General features: G+C 40.2%; 1 protein-coding gene across 2 annotated transcripts in view; it reads left to right on the forward strand.

Moving 5' to 3' along the window:
* The first annotated feature begins 650 nt into the window (after positions 1–650).
* The window catches only part of ZC3H8 (zinc finger CCCH-type containing 8), a 44,211-nt gene continuing 20,955 nt past the window's right edge, over positions 651–23,906 (forward strand). For both annotated transcript variants that reach the window (XM_017549825.2, XM_017549824.2), the window contains exons 1-3: positions 651–862; positions 5,460–5,544; positions 16,957–17,179. In XM_017549825.2, coding sequence (XP_017405314.1) covers positions 789–862; positions 5,460–5,544; positions 16,957–17,179 — 382 coding nt within the window. In that variant the 5' untranslated portion in view covers positions 651–788. The remainder of the gene's footprint in view (positions 863–5,459; positions 5,545–16,956; positions 17,180–23,906) is intronic.

Here is a 23,906-nt window from a genome sequence, read left to right on the forward strand (position 1 = left end):
TGAGGATTAACTTAGCTAACATTTGAAACGCTATTTCCAAGGAATAGTAGTGGGGTGCTCAAATAAATGTTAGCTGTTACTACCATCCCTTAGAAATATTGTGATTTCGATAGAAGAGTTTTCACGAAGGTGAAAGCAGAATCCTAAGAATTCATTTTAAAAATTCTGGGCTAGACACGGTGGCTCACGCCTGTAATCCCAGCACTTTGGGAGGCCGAGGTGGGCAGATCACTTGAGTTCACGAATTCAAGACCAGCCTGGCTAACATGGTGAAACCTTGTCTCTAACAAAAATACAAAAATTAGCCGGGCATGGTGGTGGGCACCTGTAATCCCAGCTTCTCAGGGGGCAGAGACAGGAGACTCGTTTGAACCCGGTAGACGGAGGTTGCAATGAGCCGAGATCGCGCCACTGCACTCCAGCCTGGGCGACAAGGGCTAGACTCCGTCTAAAAAAAAAAAAAAAAAAAAAAAAAAAAAAAAAAAAAAAAAAAAAAAAAAAAAAAAAAAAAGAATAAAGTAAATAAAATTCTAGCATCAAAAGGTAAAGGACAAAAAAACTCACGGAAGGGCAACCACGGAGGCGCCTGCGCAGAGCCGGGTTGGGGGGGGCGGGGAGAGAACGGGCGTGCCCAGAGTCGCGGAGGGCGGTGCAGCGCATGTGCGGGGCGGAGGGCGCTGCGCGGGGCGGAGCCTGTGGCCCTGGCGGGGCTCTGGGTACCTATCTTCGCATTCGGGTTGTTGCTCAGTAGTTTCCAGGCTCGCGAAAGGGAGGACCCTGTTTGAGTCATGGATTTTGAGAATCTTTTCTCAAAACCCCCCAACCCGGCCCTCGGCAAAACGGCCACGGATTCTGACGAAAGGTGATCCCACATCTTTTTTCATCCTTTGAATGCAGGGGCCCAGCTGGACTCCGCCTTTTAGTTCCTTCTGGATTGGAGCCCGTCCGGGGCTACATCCGGGCCGTGTCGCGAGGGCCAGTGGGGAGCACGTGGGCCGGCCGGGCGCCACCGCCATACCTGGAGAGGTCGTGAGGGGTTCCGGGGGTTAGAAGCTGGACGCGGGGCTCAGGCGTAGGCCGCCACGCCGGGGCTGCCGAGAGCCTGGGCGCGGGGAGCGGGGTTGGGGCGAGGAGGCTCCAGGATGCGCCCCTTTCTTTGCACAGCCGCGGGTTAGGAGCCCACTTCTGTGTTCCCATAGCGTCTGTCTTTACCATTGTTGCCTGTTTCCACGAGACCGTAAACTCTCAAAGGACACTGATTTGACCTTTTTCACTGACAGATGCTAGGCTCTTTTCTGTAGGAAGGACGAAACCACAAGTTTATTAAAAGGTAAAGAGTAAGTAGTGAATACTCAGCCGTTAATCCACTGGTTTGTGTGGAAGGACCCTCAAGTCCACAATAAAGCAACAAACACCATTTAGATTTAATATTTCCATTAGGTTGGAAAAGCAAGCGAGACTCTTGGTCAAATGGCCCTAATTTGTAGATTTCATTTTTGGAGCAGTGTATAGTATTACATCCAGATATTCACTTTTTATTATTTGAATTTGAAATGCTAAAAACCATCTTCTCTCTTAAATCTACTTATTTCCCTCGACTGAGATCTGTTTCCAATTGGGGTTGATTTTACCTCTCGGTATTGGTCAGCTGTTCACTATATCTCAAATTTTACCTTAATTGATCATCCAGAGCGTTACTTCGTGCTTTACATGAAATAATTCAGTCCTCAAAACAAACTTAAAGAGAAGATGATGCTCTTCTCATTTTACAGATGGGAAAACTGAGAAGCACGGAGAGGCTAAATAACCTGCCGAGATTGCACAGTGTAAGTGGAAAAGCTATGTCCAGGACCCATGATTTTATCACCAAGCTTCAAAATGAGTAAAATAAGGCCTATAAATGTTGGAAAGAGACAAAGACACTAATTACTTGCAGATGATATAATTTACTAAGAAAAATAACAGGAACTAATTGATACATTATAGAATACATAAGAATTTATTACAAAAAATGATAATAGTCACATGTAAAAATCCCAACGGCAGCTGTCTGTTTGAAAGTATATTGGAAGTCCATTCTCCAAAACTTGACTGCAATACATAAAAGACACTTGGAATTTTGCCAAAATGATGGGTGAAGGATGATATGGAAGTATGGTGAGTTGTCCATATTATTTGCCCATTTTTCTCTTTTTTAGTCTTTGAAATTCTAGGATCTCTTATCTGCAAATACTTCACTCACAATTGTCATCTCTCTTTGCCTATGTCATTTATTTTTCATTGTATAAAGGAATGAGGATGTTGTGGTTTCGTTTTATACAGTCAAATGAATCAGTCTTTTCTCATATGGTTTCTGGTTTTTTTCCAAGTAATATGGGACTACTTCTGATTCACTCAGAAAATCGTTGGAGCACCTTGGGGTTGTAGCAGTAAATGAACAAGATGTGAAAATTCCTGTACTAATGAATTTACATTATTGGGGGAGGGGGAGACAAACTACATAAATGTATCATATTTTAGGCGGTATTAAATGCCCTGAGAAAATGAAGGAAGGTAAGGGGAAAATGAATGAAGGGTAAGGGAAAGTACTGGTGGGATGGTAGGGAGGATGTAGATATTTTAAGAAGGTAGATAAGGAAAGCCTCACTGATAACATTGGTAAGTTTAAAAAATCTGTGCAGGGACCTGAAGGAGGTGAGGGGGTTTCATGTCTGGAGGGATGGAGAGGATTCTGCGTAAAGGTCTACACAGGGAGTGAGCTTTGTGTGATTGGGTTAGCGGAGCAAAGTGAACAGAATGACAGCTGGGGTGGAGTAAGAGGGACTTGGAAGTCTGCGAGGTATTGGGCTAGGGTTGGGGGAGGCCAATCATGGAGGAACTGGTAGGTGCCAAAATAAGGACTTTGGCTTTTACTCTGAGTGAGACAAGATACCGTTGGAGAGTTTTGCAGCAGAGTGACATTTGACATATTTTAGCAGGGTCATTGTAGTTGTGTTGAGAGTAGAATGTAGGGGCTCCAGAGCAGCTTGGATTGTTGTGTTAGTGGAAGAAGTGGTCAAACCTGGGTATGTTGAAGATAGAACAAACTGGATTTCCTCAGAGATTGGATGGGGGATGTGAGAGAGGAGTCAAGATTGACTTTAAGGTTTTGGAAGGGATGTTGAGAGAGACGTTGCCATTTTAGAAAGCAAGAGGATTAGGCTTCAGATGGAAGAGCAAGAGTTCAGCATTGGATATATTAAGATGACATATGTCTAGAATATGTTCAGGTGGTTATGTTGAGTAGGAACTTAGCTCTGTTCTAAGAGGAGGATTTGGATTGGAGACTTAGATATTGAAATGAACTACATATAGATGATATTCAAAATGATGATACAGACAAAGAAGAGAAGTGTGAGAACTGACTTTTAAAGTTGTGAAGACAAAGAACCAATGAAGGAGACTGAGAAGTAGCAGCTGTGAGGACAGAAGAAACTAGGAGAGCTCACTATCTCTGAAGCTAAGCAAAGAACATGCTTTACAGAGAAGAGGCGTCAGCTCTGTCCTATCCTGCTCGTAGGTCTAATATGGGCGCTGAGTATTGTAGACCTTAACAGTGAAAGTAGACGTCCATTTAGAATGGGCAGTGTAGAATAATAGTGTGGTTTTAGGGCACATACTTGGGAGCCCTGCCTGCCTGCCTGCTGGGACTCAGATCTCAGCTCCAGCACTATTAGCTCTGTGACAATTACATAACCTTTCTGTGAATGTTTTCTCATCTGTAAAATGGGTTTTTAGTATGTATGTCATAACATTGCTGTGATAAGTATTACATGTATGGAACAGCCTCTGACACAGAGTAAGCATCATTCAAGTGTTGGCTGCTGCTGTTATTGATAATAAGGTCATTATTGTCATTATTACTCTGCCTAAGGAGAGGTTGCCTCCTACTCCTTGAGTTGGTTCATTACTGGATACTATAGCAATAAAGGTTCACAAGTATTTGGGGTTTTTGGCTCTTGTAATGGTGGCTTCTGTAGGAGGCTCACAAGCTGGTACCTCATCTGATGGATGTAACTCAGGAGCTGTGAGTCATTGTAAACTGTTGAATTGGACAAAGCTGTGAAGCCTGAGCTCCTGTCACTTTGAAAGAAGAGCCGCAGATCTCAGCACTGTTCACGTTCTCCTTGTGCTATCAGTGCTTTCCCTTTGTAACACGTTCTCTTAAGATGGGACACATTGCCCAATTCCTTGCCTTTATCTGGTGTATAACTCATATTTTAATTCACAGCTTTCCCAATCTTGTGTTCAGTAGTAACCACTTACTAAGACACTATTTTCTTCAGCTCCTTGTGTCTCTAGCATCAGCAATTGTTCAAATATACCTATACATTTTATTGGTTCACCAGTTTCTTATATTTCCCATCGTTCTTGGGTTCATTTTTAGTTTTGCTGGAATATCCTCAAGTAATTGTCTCAGACTATTATATATATGCATGATCAGCTTCTCAGTCCTGTAAGTCTGAAAACAGGTTTTCCTTTTCATTTTTACACTTAAATACGTTTGTCTCTCTCCTAACCTCAAAAGGTACTCTGCATTCTGCCTAAAATACCCTTTTCCTTCACATTCCTCTTTCCTCTTTGTTGGCTAACTCATAAGTCTTTTTTTTGTTTGTTTGTTTGTTTGTTTTGAGATAGAGCTTTGCTCTTGTTCCCCAGGCTGGAGTGCAATGGCATGATCTCGGCTCACCGTAACCTGCACCTTCTGGGTCAAGCAAGTCTCCTGCCCCAGCTTCCCAAGTAGCTGGGATTACAGGCATGCACCACCACGTCCGGCTGATTTTGTATTTTTAGTAGAGATGGGGTTTTTCCGTGTTGGCCAGGCTGGTTTCAAACTCCCAACCTCAGGTGATCCGCCCACCTCAGCCTCCGAAAGTGTTGGGATTACAGGCGTGAGCCACCACACCCAGCCTAACTCATAGTATCTTTTAGGCTTCACATGCCTCTGGTACCCAAGTCTAGGTTGTGTTCTGTGTATATGCCCCTATACTTACCATACCATATTGAAATAGCTTTATTTTTTTCTTCCAAGCATATAGAAGGCTCTCAGAAGACAATGATAGGGTCTGTATTTTTCATTATTGTCGTCCAGGGCCTAAGGCCCGGAGCCTCGTACATAGTGGGTACTCAGTAGTTGTTGAATTAATGGAATGATGGATGAATGATTTATATAGCTGCTAGTACTTGAATATTAAGATCGTATAATCTAAAATTTAGTTTTACAGGTTATTCATAAACATGTTGACATTTATTGCTCATCATAATTTTGTACATTATCTGGAGTATTTGGAGTAGAATTTGAGTTTGTCATTTCTTTGAGGGTAAGCTGAAGACAAGCCAAAGCAGTGAATTGTAATGCTGTGGTATGAACTCTTCAGGTTGAAAAAACCCTTTTCTGTTATTTGATATTTTTGCTACAGAATCGTTGATGAAGTAGATGTTGCAGGAGTTGAAGAAACACAAGAAGAGAAATCTAAACAGGAGTGCGAGCAAATTTCCAAAAAAGTAAGATTAAATTGACAACTGTTGAAGTTGAAAACACAGATTTTTTTCTCAGTTTCACGTAGAACAACAAAGAAAAAGCATAGGAATGGATATGAGAAATTAATGAAGGATCCTACTTGTCTCATTTTAACCAGATTTGGGACCCAGTTACTTATATCAAAGAAACCTAGTTATACTTTTTAAAGAAATTATTATTCAATAACTTTATTGTCATTTAACATGACCTATTTTTAATAATTGTCTTTATTTTGATTTTTGTTATTTCTGAAGTGGATTGTAAACAGTTTCAAAAACTTCTTTCGCCTAGTGCAGTGGTTCATGCCTATAATCCCAGCACTTTGGGAGGCCAAGGCAGGCAGATCACCTGAGGTTGTGAGTTCGAGATCAGCCCGACCAACGTGGAGAAACCCCATCTCTGTGAAAAATAGAAAATTAGCTGCGCGTGGTGGCATGCCTATAATCCCAGCTACTTGGGAGGCTGAGGCAGGAGAATTGCTTGAACCCGGGAGCTGGTGGTTGTGGTGAGATTAGATCACGCCATTGCACTCAAGCCTGGGCAATAAGAGCAAAACTCACTCACTCTCTCTCTGTCTCTCTCTCTGTCTGTCTCTCTCTCACACACACACACACGCACACACACAGCTTTTTTCAACTTAACATTTTTGAGGGTTATGATTTCCTAACTTAACTAACCTTAGTGATTTATAGCTTAAAGCCTGTATTGGTTCATTAGGGCTTCCATAACAAAGTACCATAGACTAGGTTGCTTAAACAACAGAACTTTAGTGTCTAAGGTTCTGGAGGCTGGAGGTCCCGGCACAAGCTGTTGGCAGGGTTGGTTCCTTCTGAGGGCTGTGGGGAAGAGTATTCATTCCTCTCCCCTAGTTCCTGATAGAGTGCTGGCAATCTTTAATGATGTTGGCTTGCAAAAATATCATCTTGATCTCTGCCTTCATATTCACATGGTGTTCTCCCTGTGTGCCTGTGTCTGAATTTCCCCTTTTTTTTTTTTTTTGGAGAAAGTCTTCCTCTGCCACCCAGGCTGGAGTGTAGTGGCACAATCTCGGCTCACTACACCCTCCACCTTCTGGGCTCAAGCAATTCTTAGCCTCCCAAGTAGCTGGGATTACAGGTGTGCACCATCACACCTGGCTAATTTTTGTATTTTTTTTGTAGAGACAAAAAATACATGGATTTTGCCATGTTGCCCAGGCTGGTCTTGAACTCCTGGGGTCAAGTGATCTGCCTGCCTCAGTCTCCCTAAGTACTGGGATTACAGGCGTGAGCCACCTCGTCCAGCCTCCTTAGCCTTATAAAAGAGTACAGGTCAGAAGATAAAGCAGGTACCGTATCTTTATCTTCTTGGAAGCATCTCAGCTACACAAGTAAGCAACTTCTTTTGCCCTTTGGGGCCTGTGTAGCTTCCAAAGATGAGAGCCAAGGTTGACAACAGGAAATCACAGCTTGAACTTCCCGCACGTTTTTTTATGCTACTTTAGTCACATAGGCCTCACTCTTTTATGCTGACTTTTAGCTCCTCCAGTCTTTGTATTATATATTATAGCCTTCTACAGCAGACAGGCAGAAACAACATTCTATAGTTGTCTTACATAATTTCCACAAAACGGTACTGTGAGAAGATGGACTCCTAGGTTATTCCCAGCCGGGCTTGCTTCAGCGCAGGCTCTTCACTCACAAGTGCGTAAAAGGTGAATAAGTTATCAAGTAAATATCACAGCTAATTAATTAATTGATTAATTTATTTTTGAGACAGAGTCTCACTTTGTCTCCCAGGCTGCAGTAAAGTGGTAAAATCTTGGCTCACTGCAATCTCCACCTCCCAGGTTCAAGCAATTCTCCTGCCTCAGCCTCCCGAGTAGCTGGGATTACAGCTGACTGCCACCCACCTTGCCTGGCTACTTTGTGTATTTTTATTAGAGATGGGGTTTTGCCATGTTGGCTAGGCTGGTCTCAAACTCCTGATTTATTTTTATTGATTTATTCATTTTTTAAAGACGGGGTTTCACCATGTTGGTCAGGCTGGTCTTGAACTCCCGACCTCAGGTGATCCGCCCGCCTTGGCCTCCCAGAGTGCTGGGATTACAGGCATGAGCCACCGCGCCCAGCTCTCAAACTCCTGATTTTAAGTGATCAGCCTGCTTTGGCCTCCCGAGGTGCTGGAATTACAGGTGTGAGCCGCAATGCCTGGCCACAACTTATTTAAAAGAGAATACCCAGGTAAACACTTTGCAAGTTAAGAAAGAGCATTACCTCAGAGATATTGATGGTTTGATTTCAGACCACCACAATAAAGCAAATATTGCAGTAAAGCTAGGCACACAAATTTTTTGGTTTCCCAGTGCATATAAAAGTTACCTTTATACTATACCGTAGTCTGTTAGGTGTGCAATACCACTTTATCTTAGAAAACAGTATATATCTTAATTAAAAATTCTTTGTTGCTAAAAAATGTTAATGATCAGCAAGTCATCGTCTTTTTGCTGGTAGAGGGTCTTGCCTCAATGTTGATGGCTGCTGAGGGTGGTGATTGGTAAACATTAAGGTGGCTCTGGCAGTTTCTTAAAATAGGCCAGTAGTAAAGTTTTTCACCTCAATTGACTTCTCCTTTTAGAAAAGATTTCTCTGTAGTATGTGATGCAGTTTGATAGCATTTTACCCACAGGAGAACTTTCAAATTTGGAGTCAATTCTCTCAACCTCTGCCACTGCTTTATCAACTAGGTTCATATAATATTCTAAATCTGTTGTCATTTCAACAATATTCATAGCATCTTCACCAGAAATAGATTGCATCTCAAGAAACTACTTTGCTCACTCATAAGAAGCAACTCCCTCATCTGTTCAAGTTTGATCATGAAATTGCAACAATTCAGTCATGTCTTCAGTCTCTACTTCTAATTCTAGGTCTTGTGCTATTTCATACACCACACTTGCAACTGCTTCCTCTACTGAAGTCTTGAACTCCTCAGAGTCATCCCTGATGATTGAAATTAACTTCTTTCAAACTCCTGTTAATGTTGACATTTGACCTTCTGCCATGAATCATGAGTATTCTTAATGGCATTTAAAATAGTGAATGCTTTCTAGAAGGTTTTCCATTTACTCTGCCCAGATCCATCAGAGAAATAACTTTCTGTGGCAACTATAACCTTAAAAAGTGTATTTCTTTCTGAAATAAAACTTGAAAGTCAATTATTCCTTGATCCGTGAGCTGCAGAATGGATGTTGGATTTGTGGACATGAAAATCATTCATCTCCATCTGAGCTCCTGGGTGCATTGTCAGTGAAAATATTATTTCAAAAGATATTTTTTCTGAACAATAGGTCTCAACAGTGGGCTTAAAATATTCAGTAAACCATGCTGTAAACAGATATACTGCCATCTAGGCTTTGTTGTTCCATGTATAGAGCATAGGCAGAGTATATTTAGTGTAATTCTTAAGGGCCCTAAAATTTTTAGATTGGCAAATAAGCATTGGTTTCAACTTAAAGTCACCAGCTGCATTAGCTCCTAACTAGAGTTAACCTTTTTGAAGCCTTTTGAAGTATTTTTTTGTTTGTGTAAATTTAGGGGTGCAAGTACAATTTTGTTACATGCATAGATTGTAGTGGTGAAGTCAGGGTATTCTTTGAAGCTTTGAAGTGAGGTATTGACTTCTCTCTAGTTATGAAAGTCTTAGGTGGTATCTTCCAATATAAGGCTGTTTCATTTACATTGAAAATCTGTTGTTTATAGCCACCTTCATCAATGATCTTAGCTAGATCTTCTGGATAATTTGCAGCATTTACATCAGCACTTGTTGCTTCATGTACTTTTTTTTTTTTTTTTTTTTTTTTTTTTTTTTTTTTTTTTTTTTTTTTTTGAGACCGTGTCTTGCTCTGTCACCCAGGCTGGAGTGCAGGCATGGGGGTGATCTTGGTTCACTGCATCCTCTGCCTCTTGGGTTCAAGCGATTCTGCCTCAGTCTCCTGAGTAGCTGGGACTACAGGTGTGCAACATCACACCTGGCTAATTTTTGCATTTTTAGTAGAGACAAGGTTTCACCATGTTGGACAGGCTTGTCTTGAACTTCTGGCCTCAAGTGATCTGCCTGCCTCGGCCTCCCAAAGCGCTGGGATTACAGGCTTGAGCCACCACACCCAGCCCATTATATACTTTTATGTGAATGGGGACATTGTCTATCCTCAAACCTCAAGAATCAACCTTTGCTAACGCCAGACTTTTCTTCTGCAGCTTCCTCATGTTTTTCCACCTTTATGAAATTGAAGAGAGTTAGGGCCTTGCCCTGGATTAGGCTTTGGCTTAAGGGAATGTTGTGACTGGTTTGATCTTCTATCCAGACCAATACAACTTCTTCTGTATCAGCAATAAGGCTGTTTTGTGTTCATAATGTGTTCACTGGAGTAGCACTTTTAATTTCCTTCAAGAACCTTCCCTTTGCATTCACAAGTTGGCTATTTGGCTTATGAGGCCTAGCTTTCAGCCTGTCTCAGCTTTTGACATGCCTTTCTCACTAAGCTTAATCATTTCTAGCTTCTGATTTCAAAAGAAAGTGATGACTCTTCCTTTCACTTGAACACTTAGAAGCTACTGTAGGGTTATTAATTAGTCCAATTTCAGCATCTTAGTGTCTCAGGGAATAGGGAAGCCTGAGGAGAGAGGGAGGGAGGGAGGAGAATGGCTGGTTGGTGGAGTAGTAAGAACACATGTAACATTTATCACTTAAGTTTGCCATCTTATGTGAGCATTGTCATGGCACCCCTCAAAAATTAGGATAGTAACTTCAAAGACCACTGATCACAGATCAGTATAACAGATATTATAAAAAAGTTTGAAATATTGTGAGAATTACCAAAATAAGATGCAGAGTGAGCACATGCTTTTTGAAAAATGGTGCCAATAGACTTGTTTGATGCAGGGTTGCCACAAACCTTCAGTTTGTAAAGGAAATGCATTATTTGTGACATGCAATAAAATGAAGGACATTAAGGTATACCTATAAGCTATTTTGTAAGTAACTCATATCTTATATACCTTTTGTTCTATTTATTGCTAAGTGTTTAATGAAACTTGTGAATAATTTTTTCTTAAATATCATGTTCTAGCTGTTGTTTCTCATTTGGTTGGCATACACTTATATGTAGGGATGCATGGGAGACAGAGTTTTGAGTTCTTGTTAACATTTCTGAAAATATCTTGAATTCATCCTCATTGTTGATAGATTGGCTGAAATAGAATTACGTTTGAGGTTACTGTTCCATTGTCTTCTATCCAGCATTACAAAGGTCAAGGCTTACTAATTTCATTCTAGTATCTTTGTAAGTATCCTGTTTTTTTCTGGAAGCTTTAAGGTTCTTCTCTTCATTCTTGGTGTTCTTAATTCTATGAGATTGAGAATCTTTTTTTCATTCATTCTGCTTAGTGCTATTATGGTGAGATTATTTACTCACATCCTTTATAAGTGAGACATAATCATCTCTTCTTTTTTATCTCTTTTTTCTTTATATCCCAATGTATTTCCTCTGTTTCTATTTATCATTATTTCGTAAATTACAATTGAACTAAGGTCTTATTCTTGTTTTGTTTTGATAGCTTTCTAACATTGTTTTTGAATATATTTTGCATATCTATGTCTTTTTAAATTTTTGAGTTCTTTTTCTCAAATGATAGTTGCTTCTTCTGGATCTGTTTTTCAGTGATTTTCTTGCTTCTTTGTTATGTTCTGTAGATCAGGGATCAATAAGCATTTTCTGTAAAGGACAAGGCAATCAGTATTTTAGGTTTTTAAGCCAAGAAGCAAAACTGAGCATGTTATGTAGGTACTTATATAATGAAGGAGAGAAAACAAGTTTCTATAACCTTTGACTGATAGAATTCAGTACATAATAATAATTGTTTTTTAATACAAGTCTACTAATGAGAAAAATGGGATTCTTCTTTGTGAGGTAATAATTTGCTTAATTGGGGTTCAGAGTTGTTTCTTATCATCGATATTGATTGCTAAGATTCATCTGTTAAGCTGATATATAATAATCATCCCTGAAAATGACTTTTTACTACATATAGATACTACCAAATACTGATAACAGTTCACCAGAATATGATTTTAATTGAGCATATTCATTGCCTGTAAGGCATTTGTGGAACTTTGATTCTTAAATTTATCTTTTAGTGTGTTGTTGCATTGCAGATGAATTATTGCCGATTGAAGGTTAGGCGGAAGCTCCTCAGTTGCATAATTAAGTGAATTTTGAAGCACTTGCACTAAAGTCTGAAAAAACACTTCTGGAACTGTTTGTGCAAAATATATCTGCTGCAAATTAATGTGTGTATGGAGACCTTGTTCCTGTTTTAACTTTGAACAGCACAGTGATACCGAGCAGTATCAGTAACACCTGTGAACTCATTAAAAGCTAAGGAAAACCACTGGAAATTATTTGCCTGATTTTAAATTGTCTGATAACGCTCCAGTTTCCTCATGTCTTTGAGCAGTTGTTTTTGCAAAAGGCCGCTTGTCTTAAGAACTTTATTTTCTCTGGACAGATTTCTTTAACTGCTGTAATCAACCTCAGCTTTCTTTGATTGGCTACAAGTGAAATCAACTGTCAGCTTTCTTTGATTGGCTACAAATGAAACTTACTTTGATTATAGCTTTGTTTTTGTTTTATTTTTGGAAAGAAAGAAATTTGTGGATGATATAATTTATTTTAAATTTTCTAATTAAAAAATTAATCAGAGCTGGATTAAAATTTTCTAATTTTTCTCTTACTCATGAGTTGGGAATATTGTGATGAATGCTTAATTCTGTAATGTCAACATACATTGTGTCCTTTTAGCACTCCTGTAGTATTGTCACATAATAACCACAGTGCTTTGCCATCTGACTTGACAGTAAAATAATCCACAGTTCACTGTGCCTCTAAATACTTGATATTCGAATGCTTTTCATGTTTTGATGTGGTAGGTATGTACTGCTAATAAAAAAAATAATAAAATGGCATGAGGTACTCAATGAGGCACTCAAAATGTTGTCAATTTATAACTGTCAGGGCAATTTGTAGTGCACTGAGCATCTCTATGAAGTGATGAGAATGCCATAAAGTTCTCTTGCAGCTACTCAACTCTGCTGTTGTAGCAAAGAAGCAGGCCACATAATATGTAAGTGAATGAGTATGCCTATGTTCCAATAAAACTGTATTTATGGACTCTGAAGTTTGAATTTTATATAGTTTTCAAGCATTATAAAATATTCTTTTGATTTTGTTTGTTTGTTTCAACCATGAAAACATAGGTAAAGTTCATTCTTAGCTTGTGGTTGGTTACAAACACAGGTGGCAGTGTGGATTTTGCTCTTGGGTTGTAGTTTGGTGACTCCAGCTCTAGATTTTTGTCACGTGCCTTTGTATTTTTTTGTTGTCCATTCATTTAAGAAAGACCCGGAGAGTTCATACATGTCCTCTGCTGATGTGTTGGTAAATTTGTGTCTCTAAAGGCCTTTCCTCTAAATGGGAAGCCTGACTGGGTGGTAAGTGAGTGGGCTCTGTGGATAGGAGGTTTCCCAGCAGCGTAACAGTTCTCAGCCCACTTTGTGCCATGTACCCCCTTTAGCAGTCTGGTGAAGTCCATGGACCTCTTTTCAGAGTTTTTTGAGTGTATAAAATAAAATATGTTTGATTGCAGAGGGAATTGATTTGACTGATTGACTGAAATATGGTTAATCAAAAATATTAAAAACAAATGCTATAGAGTAATATGTTCTTTATTAATATATTGAATAATAAGACCTAGCAGAGGAGTGAGTCTGATTATTCTAATTTTGCAGTGGCCATGAACATAAAAGATATTTTGAGATCTGTAACAACTATAATGTGATATCTGAAAATATCTGTGATTTGTATTAGTGACAGTCACAGATACTGCTGATACTGCTATGTTTTCCTATGTTCAAAACAGAAGAACATATTTGAACATACTTCCTTTGTTCAAATACCAAATGTCAGTTTAGAGGTTGATGAAAATATGTGGTTTTCTTCTCATTCAAGTTCACTGAATTTACTGAATTCAATCCATAGGCCCTTGAGGGGGGTCTCTGGACAGCAGGGTGAGAATTCATTCGTGCTTTATTGTGAGTAAGATGGAGTATTCTGGTAGGCGTTGCTCCCAACTGCCAGCATGTAGAAGATTTAGTACCTCCATATGGGTGGTCTTAGTACCCACATATGAAGACTTAGCTTTTACCAGACATTCTCTTCCATTTCTTCGGGTAACAGCCTTCTCTTTTTTCCTAGGGAAAAGTACCTGAGTGAGTGTGTTCTGGGGAGGGATAGGGCAGAGAGAATTTGTTGTAACAGCTTTGTCTGTTTTATGTAGAATTTGAATTGATTCTCATTTATAGCCCCATTTCTCACACTGTACCTAAGCCCAAACTTTAGAGCATAACTTCCTTTTTGTCTGCCAGAAATTTGTTGACTTTCAGTGCCTGATGAATGCACTTTATGCCCCCCATACACACACACATACACACAAACATAACACACACACACGCAGAGCAAGAGACGTTGTTACCTGTACTTTTATGTTTGGGGGGGTTTCTGGAGGCCATACTAGTTCAGTAAACCATCTTGAATCAAAAAAAGTTATTTAGACTCTGTTACAAAAGGAGAATGGGGTTATAATCATGTTTGTATACTTTCTAAATTATACAATAAACAAACTGAAGCAATGAGTTTATAGCTAAGTGAAGAAAAGTATTTCAGTAATTTGTATTTTATATATTTCAATGCCCTCTGAAAATAATCATTAGTAATATTCATCCCTACTGTATAATAAAACAGCACAATTGATGATTGTCCTGGCTTTATTAATGTTGCCAGATTGTTTCATGTCTTCATTTAATACAAGTCAGACGTATTACTTGTCATAAAAGGAATCTGCTTCAAGCCTACGTGTTTTGTGTAGGCAGATGGAACTTAATCACTCATTTGGATCATTTTAATATTTTGATTGAGATGCACTGAAGAAAATCTCTTGTCTATGTATTTGATTAAGCTAAATTTCATAGGAGCTGCTATATACTAAATAATCGTTTTGGTTCCTCCATGCCAACTAAATAAAATTTAAAGGCTAAAACCAAGGTAAACATAATCCATCACAGATTCTATCCGTGTATATCTGTAGTCTATCACAGCCAGCCAACTTTTTCATAAAGGATCTGATAGTGAATCTTTCCAACTTTATGGGCCATGTTGTCTCTGTCACAACTAAGACAATATGTAAATGAATGGATGTGACTGGTGTTCCAGTAAAACTGTATTTGCAAAAACAGGTGGTGAAGCCGAAAGTTTGCCAACCCCTAATCTATCAGTCTAGAAGTTATATTTACAAGTTTATTCTATGGTGTTAGTGGGAAAAAGGTACTCTTTCTTAAGACTTGGAGACAAGAAGCTTGGTGGCCTGAAGATAATAGATTGGTTGGTAGTCTTGTCTGTGTAGTGAAGATAAGGTACAATTGAGGCCAGTGTCAGATCAAGAAACTTCCTCAGCTCGATTGGATTCATTAAGCAGGGAGCACGTTCATTTTCTAGGCTTATAATCAATTCTCTGGTGGAGCAACTCCTAACTTTGAAATTAACCATTAAAAGTAAACTGTTGCTGGGCCCAGTGGCTCACACCTGTAATCCCAGCACTTTGGGAGGTTGAGGTGGGCAGATCACTTGAGGTCAGGAGTTCGAGACCAGCCTGGCCAACATGGTGAAACCGCGTCTCTACCAAAAATACAAAAATTAGCTGGTGTGGTGGCACACACCTGGAGTCCCAGCTACTCAAGAGGCTGAGACAAGGGAATTGCTTGAACCTGGGAAGCAGAGGTTGCAGTGAGCTGAGAATGTGCCACTGCATTCTAGCTTGGGCAATAGAATGAGACTCCATAAAAAAAAAAAAAGTAAAAAAAAAGTAAACTGTTAAAAGCAAACTGTTAATATATTAGGTGGCCCAATTTAACAGTTTGGTTTTTTTAGGGGCCAGGCGCGGTGGCTCAAGCCTGTAATCCCAGCACTTTAGGAGGCCGAGGTAGGTGGATCAGGAGGTCAAGAGATCGAGACCATCCTGGTCAACATGGTGAAACCCCGTCTCTACTAAAAATACAAAAAAATTAGCTGGGCATGGTGGCGCGTGCCTGTAATCCCAGCTACTCAGAAGGTTGAGGCAGGAGAATTGCCTGAACCCAGGAGGCGGAGGTTGCGGTGAGCCGAGATCGCGCCATTGCACTCCAGCCTGGGTAACGAGAGTGAAACTCCGACTCNACCCAGGAGGCGGAGGTTGCGGTGAGCCGAGATCGCGCCATTGCACTCCAGCCTGGGTAACAAGAGTGAAACTCTGTCTCAAAAAAAAAAAAAAAACCAGTTTACTTTTTTTTTTCCTTTTGTGATTCTTCCGTTTGTTGTATTTTTTGTTTGTTTTGAGTTTGCTTCTTGGTTACGTGAAAGTAAATAAGGGACCAGGCCCCAAAGTATGCTGTGAAACAGAATCATTTGTCCACTGTAATGATAGGCATGCCATTTCTTCCTGACATCAGAATAGGAGCCCTGATCATTTTTTTAAAATAAACTTTGATTAAAATGTACATACTAATTATAATTATACAGTTTGATATACCTGTGTCACCAAGTGTAGACACATGCATAACCAATACTTGAAAATTTTTATGCAGAAATTGCTTTAAGTCATCTTCTTTGATCAGCTTGGGCTCCTCTAGGATTAGCTCCCATACCTGGGTTCCTGTTCCTGTGGGTGCCAGAATTCTTCACCAGTGCCTTGGGCACTTGCAATAACGGAATTAGGAAAGTAAAGTTAACTTGATTACAGAGAACGGGGTAGTTCTTTATTTCTTGTCATCATTGCTGCTACCACTGCTGTGACTTTAAAGACTAGGCTTTGGTAGCTGAAATATATCTTAAGTGTAAGTGAGTTTTCATATGGGCCATTACAGTTTACTTGGTGCTTTAAGAAATGATAAATTATTAAAGACGTTTAAAAGTACTGTCAATGCAAAGGCAGAAACGTAATGTGTGAACTAAATAATGTAATCCTCATATCAAATAATTAAGATTTAGGGGTTTAGACTTTTAATTCAGTCAAATGCATACAGTGTAGAAATATAGAATCTTCCCTGAAATCATCTTTAATGATAGGTATGTCATAGTGGTTGGTTAGTTTGTTTTTAATTCCAGAAATTTTCAAATAATGAGTGGAAAGAATAGTATATGAACCCCATGTACCTATTACCTAACTTCAGCAATGATCCAATCTATAGCCAATCTTGTTTCTTCTGTATAGCCAGATTGTTTTGAATCATGCTAGGTGTTATAAATTGAAGTTTTAATTTTTACTTAGTTCAGACACTTTGGAAACTCTACAATATCACCAAAAAGTTCGCTGCATAGAAAATCAAGAAGTAAGGACTATGATGTATATAGTGATAAGGATATCTGCAATCAGGAACCAGAAGATAATTTTGCCAAAGAGCTTCAGCAATACATACAAGCCAGAGAAATGGCAAATGCTGCTCAACCTGAAGAATCTATGAAGAAAGAAGGAGTAAAAAATGCCCCACAGGGTAAGAGTCAAACTATTTTATAATTTAAAGTTTATCTAGAGAAGCAGTCACAGTTGTCCGTATGTGGACAGAGGATTTTTCCTTGCACTTTATCTCATGATAAGAATATGGTTTTCATGGATATTTACACCAGACATGAGCTTACATGGCCTGAGACCCCACGTGAGACCTGGCCCCTTGGTGCATTAAATGTTCAGTTTGTAGGAGGAGCTGGAAGATGGAGGTGAGTTATCAAAGGCCACGTCTATTTCTAAAGGGAAAATGCTAAAGTCCTGGCCTCCGCGTGTATGAAGCCTGTTTTTATTGCTGTCATTTAAAGAGGCATTGACTGGAATGGTGGTTTGTCAGACTGTGACCCAGAAATATATTATTTTAGATTACTAAAATGAGATTTAGCCATAAATATGAGGGCAAATGGCAATTATAAATGAAAGTTTTGGCCAGGTGCAGTGGCTCACGCCTGTAATCCCAGTACTTTGGGACACCAAGGCGGGTGGATCACTTGAGGTTAGGAGTTTGAGACCAGCATGGCCAACATGGTGAAACCTTGAAATTAGCAGGGTATGGTGGCACGCCCCTGTGATCCCAGCTACTCAAGAGGCTGAGGCATGAGAATCACCTGAGCCTGGGAAGTGGAGGTTACGGTGAGCCGAGATTGTACACTGCACTCTAACCTGGGCAACAGAGTGAGACTGTGTCTCAGAAAAAACCAAAAAAATTAAATTTTTAATGCTGTCATTTTTTTTGTTTTCTCTTTTTAAAGTGTATATCTGTTGCTTGAACACAGGAGTTCGAGGCTCTAGTAAACTATGATCATGCCATTGGTGGATGGGTGGATCGATAGATAAATAAATAAAAACTTAATCTATTTAAAATGTTTTCAGTGAAAAATCTGACAGTAATATATGAGGTCATTTTAAACACTTAAAGCTTTTACTGTTCCAGTTCCTAATTAGACCATCATACTCTAAACACTTCACAATGATCTGTCTTAGAGCTTGTAAGACTGATTTTATTATCTTTTTTCTTGACAATACCTTATGTATTTTTAAAAAGAATGAATAGAGAATCCAAGATGTATTATCATAATTCTCTTTTTGGTCCCTTAGTCCCAGAGCTTCTAGAAAGACCGGTATCATGCCAGTTTTCACTTACTGAGCCTTAGATAACATTCCTAAATTATTGTAAATCATACTTTTTTCTGTTTGAGTCTCACTCTGTTACCCAGGCTGGAGTGCAGCGGTGCAGTCATTGCTCATGGTAACCTTGTGAGGAGGGAGACCCAGGCATTTGGGATTCCCTCCCCCTCTGTCATCCACTGTGCATCTCAATAGAAGAGAGAGAGCAGGCCAGCTGGCGCTTCCTGAATCTCCTTCCTGAAAACAACAGGCTAGGCCTTAGGGAAACTCTCCAGAAGGCGCTATTTTTACTTAAAACAAGGTGCATTGGCCGGGAAGCGAGTCTCGGATAGCAAATGGCGGGAAAAAGTCTCTTAGGTGGTTTGCCTAGCCCTGTAAAGCATCCCTGAGGGGGGACTCCTGCTCCCTGAGGTGACGCATCCTAAAAGCACTCCTGGGCAGGTATTTGCCTGGTTGAAAAGCCTAGCCAGAGCAGAGCAAGGAGGCCCTGCAGTGTCGATACACCCAGTGGCTGCACACTGAGGAGGAATGAATATTTAAGGAAGTCTAAACATTGCATTTCGTAAAATTAAACCCAAAAAAGTAGCCCACCCCATTTTGGGTGGAAGCGTGGCCTAATCTAACCCACGGGTGCCAAATTGGCACTTTTAAAGGTAGCCCTCTCTGTAACCTTAGAAGCCTTTGCTTATTGTTTTAAATTGGAGGGAGAGCAATCAAATGTGTGTCTGTGTGTGTAAATGTGTGTCGTCAAGCAATTTGTAAGAGAAGATTAAACCCAAAAAAGTAGCCCACCCCATTTTGGGTAAAAGCGTGTCCTAATCACCCACGAGTGCCAGATCGGCACGTTGGAAAGTAGCCCTCTCTATAACCTTAAAAGCTTTTGCTTATGGTTTTAAATTTAAAAGAGAGCAATTAAATGTGTGTCTGTGTGTAGATGTGTCTAGCTGGACTCATCTGTCGCAAAAAGTATCAGGCCCATTAAAAAGGGCTTCAGGCGTCAAGCAATTTGTAAAAACTAAAAACTGCCACCGAAGGCTTAAGTAAAAAAGCCTCTAGGCGTTGTAAAAGGATTAAAGCGAATGTAAATCAGAGTGCTCCGTGCTGCGTCTTGCTAGGCAAGACAAGGAACTGCTGTGAACTAACACTCTCCTAACTGTGAAAATTGTTTCTTTGAAGTGTTTATATAGGTCATTTCCATAGCCATTCCACCCCTTTAAAAACCATGCTAAAAAATTTCAAGAAGGAATTTAGTAAAAATTATAAAGTAACTATAACACCAAAAAAAATTAAAGGTTTTATGTAGAGAAAATTAGCCAGCACTTTAAGTTAGCCCCCAAAGGGGACCCTAAACAAGTCCCTTGTCTCCAAAGTAAAGCATAACGTTATATGCGGCAAGCTAAAACACCTCAATCAATTTCCATACATAAACTCGGAGTTGCAGTTAATGTTAAACTCTCCAAAGTAGCTAAAAAAGCAGGCAGCAACTGTTTTAGTAGCCAAAGAACAAACTGCTAAAAACCACCATCCCCCTCGCCACCGAAAAAAGCCAACTCCCAAGGCCCGGGCAAATTCAGTGGCAGAAACAATGGCTCCCAAAGTTTTCGTCAACCCAGCGGCAGAAGAGTTTTTGTCAATAATGCTTCCTCCTCCTCAAAGACTCCCTGCCCCTGGGCCACAAGCCTCAGCATCCCCACCAGAGGTGCACACCCCTAAAATCCTCCAGAGCAAACAAAAGAGAATATAGAAAAACTCTGCCCATTGCTGCCGGCTTCCCAGAGGGAACTCCCCCTCTGGCAGCCCTTCTGTGACCCAAGGCTAGGGTGCAAATGCCTTTAAGAGAGCAAAGGTATACAAAAGTGGACAAGAATGGCCACATGGTAAAAAGGCGTGTTTTCATGTACCTGCGATTCACCTCGGCTAATCTTATCAATTAAAAAAATAACCCATCTTATACCAAAAAACCCCAAGCTCCCATTAATCTACTGCAAACTATTATTCAAACTCATAACCCCATTTGGGCTGATTGCCATCAGCTGCTTATGTATCTTTTTAACACAAAAGGTGAAAAATACTCCAAGCTGCTTCCAATTGGCTGGAGGAGCATGTTCCTGCAAATTACCAGGACCCCCAAGAGTATAAAAAAAGGGGGGTTCCTGGAAAGCCTCACAGTCTGCCCGCCAGGGCCTGCAATGCACTCAGTGTGCATTCTGTTAAGAAATAGGATGCTAGAAAAAAAAATGTCCACAGTTAACTAAGGAACAGAACAATCCTAAGCAGGAGAAACCAAATAAGCGAAAAGGGGCCCTGTTCAGTCTAATAAAAGAGCCACTGAACTAAAAAAGAGAGGGGGGGCTGAACTCATATGCCCCCAAAGAACCCATGGTCAAACAACAGACCTGTAACCCCCCATCAAAAGGAACAAGGCCAGTGTTGTTAAATCTATTAAGGTATTAAGAAAACAAGCTTTCTTGTACTTAATAAATTGCCCCTGCCCCCCTTCTCTGGCAAAACCTGTTGTGCAAATCAAGGGCCACTATCCCATTCAACAAAAAAAACTACCTGCAGCTAAAGCTGCCTCAGTCGGGGGTCATCCAGGCTTTCATTGTCCCCTTAGGAAGGAGGGTAAAAACTTCCTAGCCAAAAGCAAAAAACTAATATTATCGCCCAGGCCAGTGCAGGGTTTGCGTAGCTTTGCACCCAACTTATACACACAGAAAATTATTGCCAGCAGCGAATAGTTAGTTCATTTAATTAAACTTAAAAAATACCTCCTTAGCATTAAACTGGCCTTAAAGGGTCAAAAACTATTTGCATTTCAATGGGAAAAACCCAAAAGCAGGTGTAACCACTCAATGCACCTAAACCCAGCTTCCCAGGGGCTCAAAAACTCCCATCATCGCTGGGGAGGCATCAGCCTGTAACCATCCCTCAAAAGCTTCTTGCTTGCATGCTGCCTCCGTATGCTAATAACCTATTAGGACACCCCACAGTAGCCGGGTGCGCAAACAAATGCCTTACTTGAGAACTGTGAGTATAAAGTATCTAAAAGAAAAGCCCTAATTTGCCAAAAAGCAAATGCGATATTTAAGGCTCGCCACCTAGCAGAGGGAACGCAGCCTAAAAGCAAAGAGAAAGCAAGCCGCTTGCAAAGTAACGAAACCTAAGACTAAAAAGCAGGTGAGAAAGCTCCTGGGAGTGGTGGGTTTTGTAAATTGTAAATTTCCAAACTTTGCAGTACTGGCCAAACCCTTACACAAAGTGACAAAGTGGGGAGGGAAAAAAACAAAACACCCTCCAAATAGGGCAAAAGCTAAAAGTAAAACTTCTGTTAGCCCTAGCTTTAGGGTTAGCCAATTTTAACACAGCCTTGTCATGCTATCAAAAAAAAAAAAAAAATACCAATCAAAGATTCTAGCCTCAACTCTAGAAAAAATTTAAATATCAAAGCACCCCACACAGCGGTAACTCTAATAAATACCAAAAAACCTCATTGGTAAGCCTGCCAAATACCAGAGCCTGCTATGTGCAGTAGTTGTACAAGGCATACGTAAAACCACTCGTTTAGGTCAAAAGTCACTTAAAAATGCTAGGTCAGGACTTTTACATCTTACACTTCTCAGCCTTAACTAAAACTGTAGCACAGCAATGCATTCATTACATGTCAGCAACACAACGTAAGGCAGGGTCTCAACTATTCTCCCTGGCATTCAAGCTTACGAAGCAGCTCTGTTTAAAAATCTCCAGGTAAACTTTACTAAAATGTCCAAGTGTAGGGGACATAAGTATTTGTTGGTCCTGGTGCGCACATACTCTCGATGGGACTAAAAGGGCCCATAAAGTAATCCGTGTGCTGCTTCGAAATCTTATCCCTAAGTTTAAACTGCCACTATGCATCGAATCAGACAACGGACTAGCATTTGTAAAAAAATTAGTCCAAAAACAGCGACAGCTTTAAGTATCACCTAAAAACTGCATGCTGCCTACCGGCCTCAAAGTTCTGAAACAGTAAAAAAATAAATCGGACCATCAAAAACTGCTTAGGGAAAGTGTGTCAGAAAACAAAATTTAAGTGGGTGCAGGCACTTCCCTTGGTGTTACTCAAAGGCACCCCCTTTAGGAAAACCAAAAATATTCCCCTATAAAGTCTTATACCATAAGCCCCCTCCCCTATGCTAGTTACTAGCCCTAGGGAGAATCGCTTAAAATACTTCAACCTAAGTAAATAACAAATGTTCTGTAAGCCTTTTTCTCCCCAGTTCACCCTTTCTCACTAGGTAATCATGTATAGATAAAGAACAGGGGTACAGTCCCTCTAAAGCCACAATAAAAAAAACCTCAAACCTAATCCTAACCAATCCCACAGCTGTGAAGGTAAAGGGAATCCCAGCCTAAATCCACCACGGCAGTGTGGAAAACCAGCAACACCTGAGACTTGGACCAAGGCAGGGACTGCAGAATCACCTTAAAAAGGACAGCAAGCCTTGCTCCAGCCACATCCTAAAAGCTAACTGGTCCACCCACGGTCGAAGCATAAAACTTGTTCTTTTTAATATTTAAACTTGTACAGTAAAAACATTAACTAATTTTTTTAAATGCCCTCAGGATGTACACCAAGTAAGGCATAAAACTTACTGCCATTCTTTTGTCCTACAGTTCTTATACAGAAATACAAAAGAAAACCGGTTTATATAATAGTACTCAATATAAGGTGTGTAATCCGTAAAATAAACAAATAGCTGTGTCATAGGCATCATTAAGCCCTCTTTCTTCCTATTATCTGTTAAGACAGGTGGGCTGTTAATGTATTCAGTCTACTCCCCTTAAAAAAAAAAAAAAAAAAAAAAAAAAAAAAGGCTGGGCGCGGTGGCTCAAGCCTGTAATCCCAGCACTTTGGGAGGCCGAGGCGGGTGGATCACAAGGTCAAGAGATCGAGACCATCCTGGTCAACATGGTGAAACCCCGTCTCTACTAAAAATACAAAACATTAGCTGGGCATGGTGGCGCGTGCCTGTAATCCTAGCTACTCAGGAGGTTGAGGCAGGAGAATTGCCTGAACCCAGGAGGCGGAGGCTGCGGTGAGCCGAGATCGCGCCATTGCACTCCAGCCTAGTGACAGTCTCAAAAAAAAAAAAAACCTACAAATAGGAAAATAAACAAATAGTAAGTGGCCACCAAAAGAAACTATTAAGTATTATGGGCCGGCCACATGGGCAAAGAGTAGCTCATAGAAATACCAAACCCCTATTTACATGCTCCAGCGTATCATCCGGTTGCAGGCTGTTGTAAAAATACTCACTAATAAAATGAGCTAAGCTCTGTCCCTTTTTAGCCCAACAACAACAACCAAAAAACTCAATTAAAAAACATCATTTACCAAAACCGGCTGGCCCTAAGTTATTTGCTAGCAGCCAAAGAAAAAGTCTGTAAGAAATTCAGTCTAGCCAACTGCTGTCTGCACAAAAATAACCAGGGGCAGGCAGTAAAAAGTAATGTGCAAAACATAACCAAACTAGCACATGTACCTGTACAGGTATGGCATGAATTTAACCCTAAGTCCTTATTTAAAGGTTGGTTCTCATCCTTAGAAG

The sequence above is a fragment of the Cebus imitator genome, unplaced genomic scaffold (genome assembly GCF_001604975.1).
Source record: "Cebus imitator isolate Cc_AM_T3 unplaced genomic scaffold, Cebus_imitator-1.0 Scaffold222, whole genome shotgun sequence".
In the NCBI taxonomy this organism is placed as follows: Eukaryota; Metazoa; Chordata; class Mammalia; order Primates; family Cebidae; genus Cebus; species Cebus imitator.